The sequence below is a fragment of the Mustelus asterias genome, chromosome 22 (genome assembly GCF_964213995.1).
Source record: "Mustelus asterias chromosome 22, sMusAst1.hap1.1, whole genome shotgun sequence".
NCBI lineage: Eukaryota > Metazoa > Chordata > Chondrichthyes > Carcharhiniformes > Triakidae > Mustelus > Mustelus asterias.
Genome location: NC_135822.1, coordinates 32771951 through 32784077, shown reverse-complemented (window position 1 = coordinate 32784077; position 12127 = coordinate 32771951). Strand labels below are relative to the sequence as shown.

At 39.6% G+C, this 12127-nt stretch overlaps 1 protein-coding gene across 6 annotated transcripts in view; it reads right to left on the bottom strand.

The window, feature by feature from the left end:
- mtor (mechanistic target of rapamycin kinase) overlaps window positions 1-12127 on the bottom strand; it is a 316990-nt gene that overhangs the window by 207141 nt on the left and 97722 nt on the right. For all 6 annotated transcript variants that reach the window (XM_078239102.1, XM_078239096.1, XM_078239101.1 and 3 more), the window contains exons 24-25: window positions 8507-8599; window positions 1536-1682 (exon numbers count right to left, since the gene is read on the bottom strand). In XM_078239102.1, coding sequence (XP_078095228.1) covers window positions 1536-1682; window positions 8507-8599 — 240 coding nt within the window. The remainder of the gene's footprint in view (window positions 1-1535; window positions 1683-8506; window positions 8600-12127) is intronic.

The window sequence follows — 12127 nt, the reverse complement described above, 5'->3', positions numbered from 1 at the left end:
GGTTGTTTTAAAGTTACAAAGGAGGACTTTGTGGGTCAACGGGGCTGGACTTGCCATTGTTGTTTCCAGTGCCTATGTTGATATAGGCCCTCCGTCTGCTTTCATTTCTTTCTGTAAACATTGTAGCAGTTTGATACAAGAGAATGGCTATCTAGGCTATTACAGAGGGCAGTTAAGAATCAACTACATTGCTGAGATTTTGGAATATGTAGGCCAGACCAGGTAAGAATGGCAAATTTCCTTCCCTAAAGGACATCAGTGAATGAGATGGATTTTTACAATAATCAACAATGGTTTCATGGTCAATGTTACAGAGACTAGCTCTTTTATCATTGCAGATTTATGAACTGAATTTATATTCCACCAGCTGCTGTAGTGGGATTTGAACTTGTGTTCTCAGATCATTAGCCTGGGTGTCTGGGGAATGTGGAACTTGCTTTCACAAAGGGCAGTTGAGGCAAATAGCATAGATGCAGTTATGAGGAAGCTAAATAAAAATGAGAGAAAAAGATCATGTTGAAAATAGTTAGATGAAGATGGGAGGAAGAGGAGCTTGTGTGGAGCAGGAACATTGGCATTGACAACTTGGGGTGAAATGGCCCGTATGTTGTACGTAAGCAATGTGGCCCCACCTCAAGGTGTTGCATATCACACACACTTTATAGCAACAACTAAAACTATGCTATCTGTACTTTAAAAACTTTCAATTTTAGGGAACAAAAAAAACCTAGCTATTTTGCCTGCCTGACTGGAGGGTAATGCAGAGTGATGAATGTAACAACTCTGCATTGTTGTTAAGCAAATGCCTGTTGTATAAGGTCACTTTCATTAATGCCTGTTTCAACTTCACAGTGTTGTAAATTTACTATAGTTACAAATATTGACTGCTGCACATGTGGGCCAAGAGAATTAGAAACAAAAAGTGACATTTGATTTACAAGTTGCTAATGACTTGGTTTTAATATGTGTTCGACATTTAAATTTTAACACAGCTTTTAAATGGAACAATAGGCATGCAGCCACCTTCAAGCTGCAGGCCACGTTCTCAGCAGGCAATTTAAGGCCATTAATAGCTTCGATAAAAATGTCAGTGATCTGCATTGTGCTCAAAACAAGTAGTAAATGTAAAACTGAAATACAAACCACTTTATAAAAATTTCTGAAAATTAACTATCCAATTAAATTAAAAATGGAATAAATAATTTCAAGTTACACATTCTAATTATCCTTCCAAGTCAAAAAGTTTTTCTTCATTTGAATTCAGGCAATACCTCCACAACAAGAATTCTTCATACTCTCATTTTCAAGATGCTCATAAATTAAAATAACCAAATGTCACTATATCAAAGATTCAAGTAAAAAATAAAACAATTTCTGTTTATACTATATATAACAGACATGCTCATGATAAATATCCCCATGACTTGCAGGAATAAAAGGCAGCTTTGACTGACGATTGTTAAATTCATACTTTCACACACAAAGAGCAAACACATTTTATTTTTCAAAAATGTATTCATTAACTGTGAACAAACCTTCTGTAAGTTGGTAGTGCTGACATGCAATTTCTTCATGGGACCAGTTTCCACTGGTCCACTAGACAGCGTGTCTCCCTGATTGCCTCGGGAAGTGCGGTGTTGAAAAATGATAGGATCTTCCTCTTCTTCAGCCAAGGTGTAACCCTGTTGAGCACATTCGAACACATTTTAAATAATTTTCATTACAGTGGAAATAGTATTCAGGCATTTACTTAACCAACAGAATTGTGAATACTGCATCACCGAATCATCAAAACTTTCTCTCAGCCCCACTTTCTGTCCGTAGCCTTGTTAGCTCCTCATCTCCCTTTCAAAATTTTACATGGAATCAGCTTCCACTACTTTTTTGGACAGAGCGTTTGCAAATCCTGAAAAATCTGGAGGGAAAACAATTTTTCCTCTTCCACTTTCTGGATCTTTTCCCAATGATTATGAATCCAGGACGTCTAGTGATTGCCATACCAAATGAAATATATTTTTCCTAATTACAACATCAAAACCTATCACCTTGAAAATCACTATCAGATTAACTCTTAACGTTCTCTGTTCCAAGGAGAACTCTCCTAACTTGTTCAATCTCTCCTCATAATTGAAGACTCTCAACTGCGGTAACATCCTGGTAAATCTGCTCGGTGTCCTTTCAAATGCCTTTACATCTTTCCTAAAATGTGTGTGTAGAATTGTCCACATTACTCCTGGTGTTTATACAGTTCCAGTATGATCTCTTTGTTTTCATGTTCTACCTCTCTACTCATAAACCCAGGAAATCCATGCGCTTTTTAAAATCACCTTAGCACCTTGTCCTGCCACCTTTGAGGACTTAAATTCTCCTTGTTCATCCACACTTTTCAAAATCGTACCATTCATTTTGTACTTTCTTTTTTGAATAATTTTCCCCAGTACATCACTTCACACATCTCCTCATTGAACTTCATCCTCTGTATATCTGTCCATTTCACCATCCAGTCTTTGTCATTTTGAAGCCTGTAGCTTTCTACACTATAGTCTAGGCTGGTTATAAAACTCCAAAGGGGAATGGAAACATAACTATCCCTTGAGGAACACCACTGCAAGCCAGTTACCTATCTGAAAATCATCCATCCACTATCACCTTTTGCATCCTGTCACTGATCCTGCCATTATATTTCCTGTACAGCATTTTGGTGAACACCTTCTGAAAGTCCTTATGAACAACATTATTTTTACAAGAAACTACATAGCAACGAGAAAATGGAGAAGCTTGTCGAAGAATTCGGTCAAAGTAGTCAGACACAATTTACATTTAACAAATCCACATCGACTCACCTTCATTAACTCATGCCTTTCCAAGTTAAAGTTTATTTTGCCACTGATAATGGTTTCCAATAACTACTCTACTACCAATGTCAGGCTAGCGGGCTTGTTGTTTCCTGGTTTATCCATTTTCCCTTTCTAAAGAGTGGTAAAACATTAGCAACTCTCCAGTCCCCTGGTTCAACTCCTGTGATGTGGAGATGCCGGCGTTGGACTGGGGTAAGCACAGTAGGAAGTCTCACAACACCAGGTTAAAGTCCAACAGGTTTATTTGGCAGCACAAGCTTTTGGAGCACCGAAAGCTTGCTCCGAAAACTTGTGCTGCCAAATAAACTAGTTGGACTTTAACCTGGTGTTGTGAGACTTCCTACTGTGTCAACTCCTGTGCCCAATGAGCCTGTTTGCACCTTTGCTTCTTTCAGTGACTGAAGATACATTCCACTGAGCCAGATGACTTGCCAATTTCCAGTAATTTTTTTTAATACAACTTTATCTTATCCATATCTTCCTCTGCTTTTTTAATGTAACTGTTGCATCATACATTGTCCTTATGAAGACAGGAACAAGGTACTTTTTTAATACTTTTGCCATGTCCTCTGCGACGATTCTGATTTGGATCTGTAGGATTAGGCTTTCTTTTTGTAATTAGATTACTGTTAGAACTTAATTGTCATATCTTTAAGTATATCTGTAAAAATCACATTTTGTATGTGACATAACTGCAAAATCTGGTGGATAAACTCAGTTGAATGTTAGCTGAAGTTTTTTGCAAGTGATATGAAATACCGAAAACCGATCTCAAGATGGTTAATTCAATAAAGGCACATCTTTACTGCAAATGCTTTAAACTGTGGACAGCCTCAGAGAAACTTTCAACTCTTTGCCTAATAAAAGCATGCAAATACACCCTATATGACAAAGTGCTGCAGTAACAGACCTTGCATATATTCACCCTTTTAAAAATACCTTAGGGCTGGGGGTCCGGACGGGGAGGAATTTGTAAAATGGGTCCAGGAAGGTTCTTTGGAACAATATGTTGATAGTCCAACTAGAGAAGGGGCTATACTGGACCTAGTACTGGGGAATGAGCCCGGTCAGGTCATCAAAGTTTCAGTGGGGGAACATGTGGCGAACAGTGACCACAATTCTGTAAACTTTCGGATAGTCATGGAAAAGGACGAGTGTTGTTGTCCTGTGGGTAAGGTGCCGAATTGGGGGAAGGCTAACTACAGCCGGATTAGCAGGATTTGGTGGCTGTTGATGGGGAGAGGCTGTTCAAGGGTAAATCCACATCTGGCATGTGGGAGTCTTTTAAGGGGCAGTTGATAGGAGTGCAGGACAGGCATGTGCCTGTAAAAAGGAAGGACAGGAAAAGGTAGGTTTCGAGAGCCGTGCATAACCAGAGAAATTGTGGGTCTAATCAAAAAAAGAGGCATACATAAGGTCCAGGCAGCTAAAAACAGATGAAGCACTGGAGGAATACAGAGAAAGTAGAAAAGAACTCAAACAGGGAGTTAGAAGGGCAAAAAGGGGTCACGGAATGTCCTTGGCAGATAAGATTAAGGAGAATCCCAAGGCATTTTATACATACGTTAGGAACAAGAGGGTTGTCAGAGAAAGAGTCGGGCCTCTCAAGAACAAAGGAGGGGAATTATGCTTAGAACCCAAGGAAGTAGGTGAGATCCTAAATGAAAACTTTGCATCAGTATTCACAAAGGAGAGGGACACGTTGATTGGTAGTGTCTCAGAGGGATGTGTAGACCCGTTAGAACAAATTTCAATTACCAGGGAGGAAGTGTTAGGTGTTTTAGGAAGCATTAAGGTAGACAAATCCCCAGAGCCAGATGGCATCTGTCCTAGATTACTGAGAGAGACAAGAGATGAAATTGCTGGGCCTCTAACAGAAATCTTTGTTTCTTCATTTGACACAGGTGAGGTCCCAGAGGATTGGAGGATAGCAAATGCGGTCCCGTTATTTAAGAAGTGTAGCAAGGATAACCTGGATAATTATAGGCCAGTGAGTTTGACGTCGTGGTAGGGAAATTGTTGGAGAAGATTCTTAGAGATAGGATCTATACACATTTAGAACTGAATAGTCTCAATAGCAATAGACAACATGGTTTTGCACAAGGGAGGTCATGCCTCACAAATTTGGTTGAGTTTTTTGAGGTGGTGACAAAAATGATTGACGAGGGAAGGGCTGTGGATGTTGTCTCCATGGATTTTAGTAAAGTATTTGACAAGGTCCCTCATGGCAGGCTGGTGCAAAAGGTTAAATCTCACGGGATCAAAGGTGAACTAGCTAGATGGGTACAGAACTGGCTTGGCCATAGAAGACAGAGGGTAGCAGTGGAGGGGTCTTTTTCTGATTGGAGGTCTGTGACTAGTGGTGTTCCGCAGGGCTCTGTACTGGGACCTCTGCTGTTTGTGATATATATATATAAAATTTGGAAGAAGATGTCGGATTAGTAAGTTTGCGGACGACACGAAGATTGCTGGAGTTGCGGATAGTGATGAACATTGTCAGAGAATACAGCAGGATATAGATAGGCTGGAAAATTGGGTGGAGAAATGGCAGACGGAATTTAATCCAGATAAATGCGAAGTGATGCATTTTGGTAGAACTAATGCAGGGGGGTGCTATACAATAAATGGCAGAACCATCAGGAGTATAGACACACAGAGGGATCTGGCTGTGCAAGTCCACAGATCCTTAAAGGTGGCAGCACAGGTGGAAAAGGTGGTATATGGCATGCTTGCCTTTATTGGACAGGGCATAGAGTATAAAAGTTGGCATATGATGTTGCAGTTATATAGAACGTTGGTTAGGCCACATTTGGAATACTGCGTCCAGTTCTGGTCACCACACTACTCGAAGGAGGCATTGGAGAGAGTGCCGAAAAGGTTTACCAGGATGTTGCCTGGTATGAGGGTATTAGCTATGAGGAGAGATTGGGTAAACTAGGGTTGTTCTCCCTGGAAAGACGGAGGTTGAGGGGCGACCTAATAGAAGTTAATAAAATTATGAAGGGCATAGATAGGGTGAACAGTTGGAAGCTTTTTCCCAGGTCAGAAATGACAAACACAAGGGGTCACAAGTTCAAGGTAAGGGGAGCAAGGTTCAATACAAATATGCGGGGGACGTATTTTACACAGAGGGTGGTGGGGGCCTGGAATGCACTACCAAGCAAGGTGGTTGAGGCAGACACGCTAGGATCATTTAAGACTTATCCAGAAAGAGTGTATAAAATAGAGACTTGTAAAACTTTAAAGCGTGCATCAGAGAAGAAAGACGACTTCAATCAAGAAACAAGCACTGCAGTCAACCAGAGGACGAGAGCTAGCGTACCACAGTGGTTGCGACTGTATACCACTGTGTTAAATATTACATTTTTGTATTTGTGATAAATTTAATAGATTCTGTGAAGTCTGCAAAAACACATTCATACCCATCATGATCTGTAGCTAGTCTGAACTGAAAATCCCCTCTAGATCAGCTCTCCCAACTTAGTCTGTAATCATAACTGACCCAAGTCTTACAATTAAATTGAAGCAAACCGCAGATCGTTAATAAGCCCAATTTTGCAGTGTTATCAAATGTTTCAGAGTTCAATTTAATATTGTCTCTTAATCTTGTAACCTCACTTTGGCTCCTGTGTTAGATTTTTTTCAATAGTTCACAATCTTGCTGACTCACAACCAAATCTTGCACTGTCATAAACCTTCTTCTATTTCCTTTGTCATCCCATACACATATGCTTTTATCTCGTACCTTTTCCCTTCAAAGGAATACATTTAATTTGGAACTGAACTCTCTTCCTTGAGTGCTCTCCATCGCTCCATTACTGCTTTATCCTCCAATCACCTTTTCCAATCTAGCTTTGTAATTCCCTTACCTTACCCCAGTCTGGCATTGTTACCTCTCTTATTTTCTGATCTCTTTCCATAAATACTTCAACTAAATTATGTTGTGGTCATTGTTAGCTAGATGATCTGCCGTAACATATGCCACTTGTCCTATTTCATTTCCCAGGACAAGTCGAGATTAGGGTACTTAAAGTCTCCTTGTAATGCAACTCTATTTTTGTTACACGGTTTTGAAATTTATAGACAAATTTGTTCATCTATCTCCTTCCCACCGTTTACTGCCCTATAAAAACTCCCAACAATTTAGTAGCTCTCCCTCCGTTCCTCAATTCAAGCAAAATAGATTCAGTACTAAAACCGTCTGGTACATCTTTTCTATTTAAAACTGTAACATCATCTTCAGTCGATACAGCCATGCCACCTCCTCCTCTATCATACCTCACAAACAAATGTGGATTTAGCCAAAATATATTTTCATCGAGTGTATTACATTTGATAAACAAGCAACAAACAATTTTGCCATAACACAAAATATTTTCATTTTGATTAGAGTTAAATTCTAAGTTCAAAAGCTAAGTCATTGTGCCTGATGCTACCAAATAAATATTTCTCTCCAAAAGCAGCATCACGATGGTTAAAATTCAAAGATTGTCAACGTTTAGAGAGAAATTCAAAATCATCTACTGAAAGAATTAAGCCACAATTTAATACAAATGAACTTTACTATACAAGAATCAAGCAAAGTTTTGTGATATTACTGCAGTTGCAACCTCTAGACAAGTGGTGAGTAGTCAGTCATACTCCTTACATGCGAGTGTAGGTGGTCAAGAGGCTTCCAAATCAAATTAAACTCTGTGACAAATCTGTTGGTACAGATTTCTCCCCATTAGCCACATCATCAATCTTGATATGACTTCAAACATCAGTCATGTAACAACCTAAGGTTCATACTTGATGAGTTTATGAAGCAATGTGGAGCGTTTGCGATATATTCCCATTTTCGATTTAATGGACCACATCATGCTAATTATTTTTTGCTCTAATTATGACAGCTATGAATCAAGAATGCATTCAAAAAACCTACATTTATTTATATGTTTAGAATCCCATGCAGGAGCTCCAAAATGGTGATAAATAATAATATAATAATAATGGTGACCAGCAATATACAGCGTTCAGATCTTCCTATATTTACCAATAATAAAATTGAGACTATTATGCTACTCAATAAAATTTGCAGCAGTCATTTGTGAAATCCTCTGTCAGTTGTCACTGCTTTCCAGTCAATATGTATCTGCACTCACTTGATGAATCTAAGTTACCATAGAGCAGGAATTACAGATAAGTCGCCTCAATAAGTTGTCTTTTGTTTAGGCCATCACTGTAAAAGACTATCTGGGGAAGGTGGTGAATTTAGTCCATTTCCTGTTCATAATGAAATCATGACTGCTTTACAATATTTCTACAAATGGTAAATGAGGAAACTCTTTCACCATTACTATCTAATACTAAAAAGAAAATGCATTTTTAACTGTTGTTTATACACACATAAAACATGTCACATCATCATTCACGATGAATGAGAAACTTGGGTAATGCCATATACTACAGGATACCAATTGCTCCACGTGCAGACTTTAGAATCACCATGATAATAAGCTAAAGCAGAGATTAAATAATGCACGTTTTAAAAGAAGTAGAAACAAAGGAAGGATCAGGGAAGGAAATTGTGTAACATTGAAAACAAAATAGTCTTAGTATAGTGCTGCACTTTGAAACTTAAAAATAAATATTGAAGTTACACTGACCTTTACAATACGACATATTAACACATCGTATCGCTGGTGGCTTATTCTGTGGCGCATCATCACCTTGTTCACCATCGGAATAAATATTTGATACTGAAAAATAGATCAAACAGTGCCTTTAGAATTAAAAACAACTGCTTTAATTTGTTTTAATACAGGCACAGTCAGTCACAATAGTTGTCAACTTTTGCTCAAAATATAGCAATGAAGTATTTTACTAGGGAGCATTAACAAAATAACATTTTATATCATGTATAATGAGGTTCTGCAGTATCAGCCTTGACTCAGTGGTAAGTCTTGCTTCAGAGTTAGAAAGTTCCTGGGTCCAAGCCCCACTTGAAACTTGAGCACAATCTAGACTGACACTTCAATGCAGAACTGACAAAATGCTGGACAACCAGAGGTCTCCTTTTCCAGATGAAATGTTAAAAAATACCTTGTTTATGTAAAAAAAATACCTTGTTTGCCCATTTGGATGCAAAAAAATCTCATAACATTTTTTCCAAAAACAAAGGGCTGGGAATTTTCCCAGTATCATAGCCGACATTCATCCCTTATCTAACACCAATCTGATTGCTGCATGCAACTGGCGGCTACGTTTGAGTACCGGGGAATAGTACATATACTTCAAAAGTTAATCATCTCTTAAGCACTTTGGGATTTCCTGAAGTTATTAAAGATGCTACATAAACACAAGTTTGTTTTTTTTCTCCCCTGTATATTACAGAAGAATACAAAAGAAGATACAGCTCAACTTTTCCATTTAGAAAACAAAATCTTGGTTTTGGATTGAAATATAAACTCCAATATCTTCCCATTTAAGCACCTATTCCTGTTTTAAATGAATCCAGCATTCTGGCCCCAACTACGCTTCATGGTAATACATTACAGGCATGTTTCTGTACAGTAATGCAGAACCCAGAACTTGCAAGGCAAGGTAACAATAAAGGAGAAAATATCTTAAGTGTTCAAAGATTCCTGTTGAATGATAGACTACAACTTTATGCCTCATTTATACCAATTAATCACAATTTGTACATATTGTTTTTCAGAATAACTTTTTTTGAGACTGCAAAACTTGAGTATCTTCCATACAATGTAATATTTTAAAGTGCAGAAATCATCATTTTGTTGTGTTACAATCCCAGTAGAAACTGATAATGTTTAAAAACAAATTCAAACTTCCTAGAAATAGCAGCAAGGATGACATGGGATTTCATAGTTTAACAATTTTACTGTAACAAATGACTAAAAGCAATATTGACGACACACCATTTCCTATTTGTAGGCAACTTCTACTTTAAACTACAGAAAGGGAAGTTCCCTCCTTCATACTCATCACACATCACACTCATAACAGAAATACAGTCCTTACAGCAAACAGGTGCTCCCAGCTTCCAGTGGCTCCACGTTAACCAGAATGGTAAATTTGAATGACTATCACTCGGCGCTTTCCTTAATCTTCGGTAAGTTTCCTAAATGCACCACCAACAGTAAAGCCTGTCTTGCTGATTCTTCGCCTCTGGCCAAATCAGGATGAATCTCCCAGAATCCTCTGGCTGCAGGATGCCTCTCAGCAACATGACAGAATGTCCCTCCCACATCTGGTTGTGGCGGTTTGCAAAGCCTAACAACCTCTTCTCTCTGCTGACCACATAGAAACTGTTGTACGTCCATGATATTCATTGGCTTGAAGGGAGGCTTGTCTCAAAAATGGCTCCCTCTGCATCCTTTCCCATGGCAGTGTGAATCAGGTGAGCTGTGCATCAAAGTCCCTGCCCTCCCCCCTCAGGCTCCACCCCATTAGGCCCAGCCCCTCACACCCTGCCCAGCGCCAGGTCGGTAGTGCCAGGGTGCCACCACTGCATGGGCACTGCCTAGCCCCATTCCCCCCAAGGGACTTCAATGTCCTCCAGTCCCACTGGCGGAGCTATCACATCTGGCCCCCATTGGTGGGAAACATCGGTGACCCTCGCCGGTGAGGAACTCGATCGGCGAGAGGACCAAGGTAAGTGAGCCCGGATGATTACATCCCGCCGAATGGGACCGACCAAGATCATGAAAGGCGAGAACCTGATTAGTCACCTCTTGCCCTCTCTTACAGGCTCAGTAAGATCCCACCCAATATCTCCAATAAAACCGCATGGAAAATCAACCTAGGATATAGCTTAAGCTTTGCAGTGTGGCTTGAAGACATAAGCTGCAATTAGCCCTTATGGGGGTGCACTTTATTTTTATTCACTGAGTAGCCAAACAAAGCAATAGCAATTCCAAAATAAACAGCCTTGAATGGATTCCCTAACAGATTAGCAACCTAACATTCAAGAAGACATGAGTTTTAAACTGATAAAAAGTTTAACATAAAACATGCTCATCTCTAGAGTTCAACATTAACCAACTGAGGCCATGAATTAACATGTGTTTGGCTCAGTCTGTATCCAGATGCACACCATTGCTGCTCTGGGTTTTCAATGGAACCTCGTCCATGATTACATGTTCTGTCAGATTAATGACAGGAGTTTCTAAAATAGCCAGCTGAAGTCATCATTGGCTGCTTCACACATAATTTGGAAGTGTTTCCATTGCTCACATACTGACATGCAAACAATGAAAGAATTCACCTAACTAAATGCAAACCTGATCAGCAATATGTAGGCATTTCTTGACGTGATTATGTTACTATTTTCTGTACATTACTAGCATCAGCCTAAAGCCATCAACTGCTCCGGGTTCTCTGTTTTCTCTCACAGTCCAAAAGACGTTCTGGTTAGATACATTGGCATTGCTATATTCTCCCTCAATGTACCCGAACAGGCACTGGAGTGTGGCGACTAGGGGATTTTCACAGTAACTTCATTGCAGTGTTAATGTAAGCCTACTTGTGACACTAATAAAAAAAATAAATGAAGCACAACTGGAGAAAGGTATTACAAACCAAAAGGAAACTTATTTGTTTCCATACATATGCATTTTTGGAGATTAATGTAAAAATATTAATGCTGGGGAATGAATCACATTCCATAATTAACTTGCAGAATCATATCAGGAAATCTCAAATGCATTTTGGCATATAGATCCAAATCTTCCGGCCTCCAGAAACCGGACGCCTGACTAAGATGGGTGTCAGGACTCTGCGCCAGTTCTATGGAAGACACACTTATCTACATGGGAACTGCCCGCGAAGTTTTAATTTGCGATGGGCAGTTCCTCTGCTCCAGAGGATACTCTGAAAACTCCAACCCTGAGTTAGAGTCAGAGATGTGGGATAGTTCCCTTGTACTTGCCTGGATAGTTACCCAGCAAATGTAGAACAAATTAAAACCTGGTCTAATATCTGGGTAATTACACATCTGATCTGAATCACTCACACTAAACACCCCCATCCCCAAAACTATCTACCTGACCCAACCTGATCACCCCCCTATACCCCGAATGAGTCCCGACCACCCTCAATCACCCACCCAACCAACTCCATCCCACTAACCTTCCAACTCCCCATTCCACTATCCTCCTAACTTGACCCTACTGCCACCCTACCCTACTATCCACCTCAACTGCAAGAAGCTACAAAAGGTTATGAATGTAGCCCAGTCCATCATGCAAACAAGTCTCCCATCCATT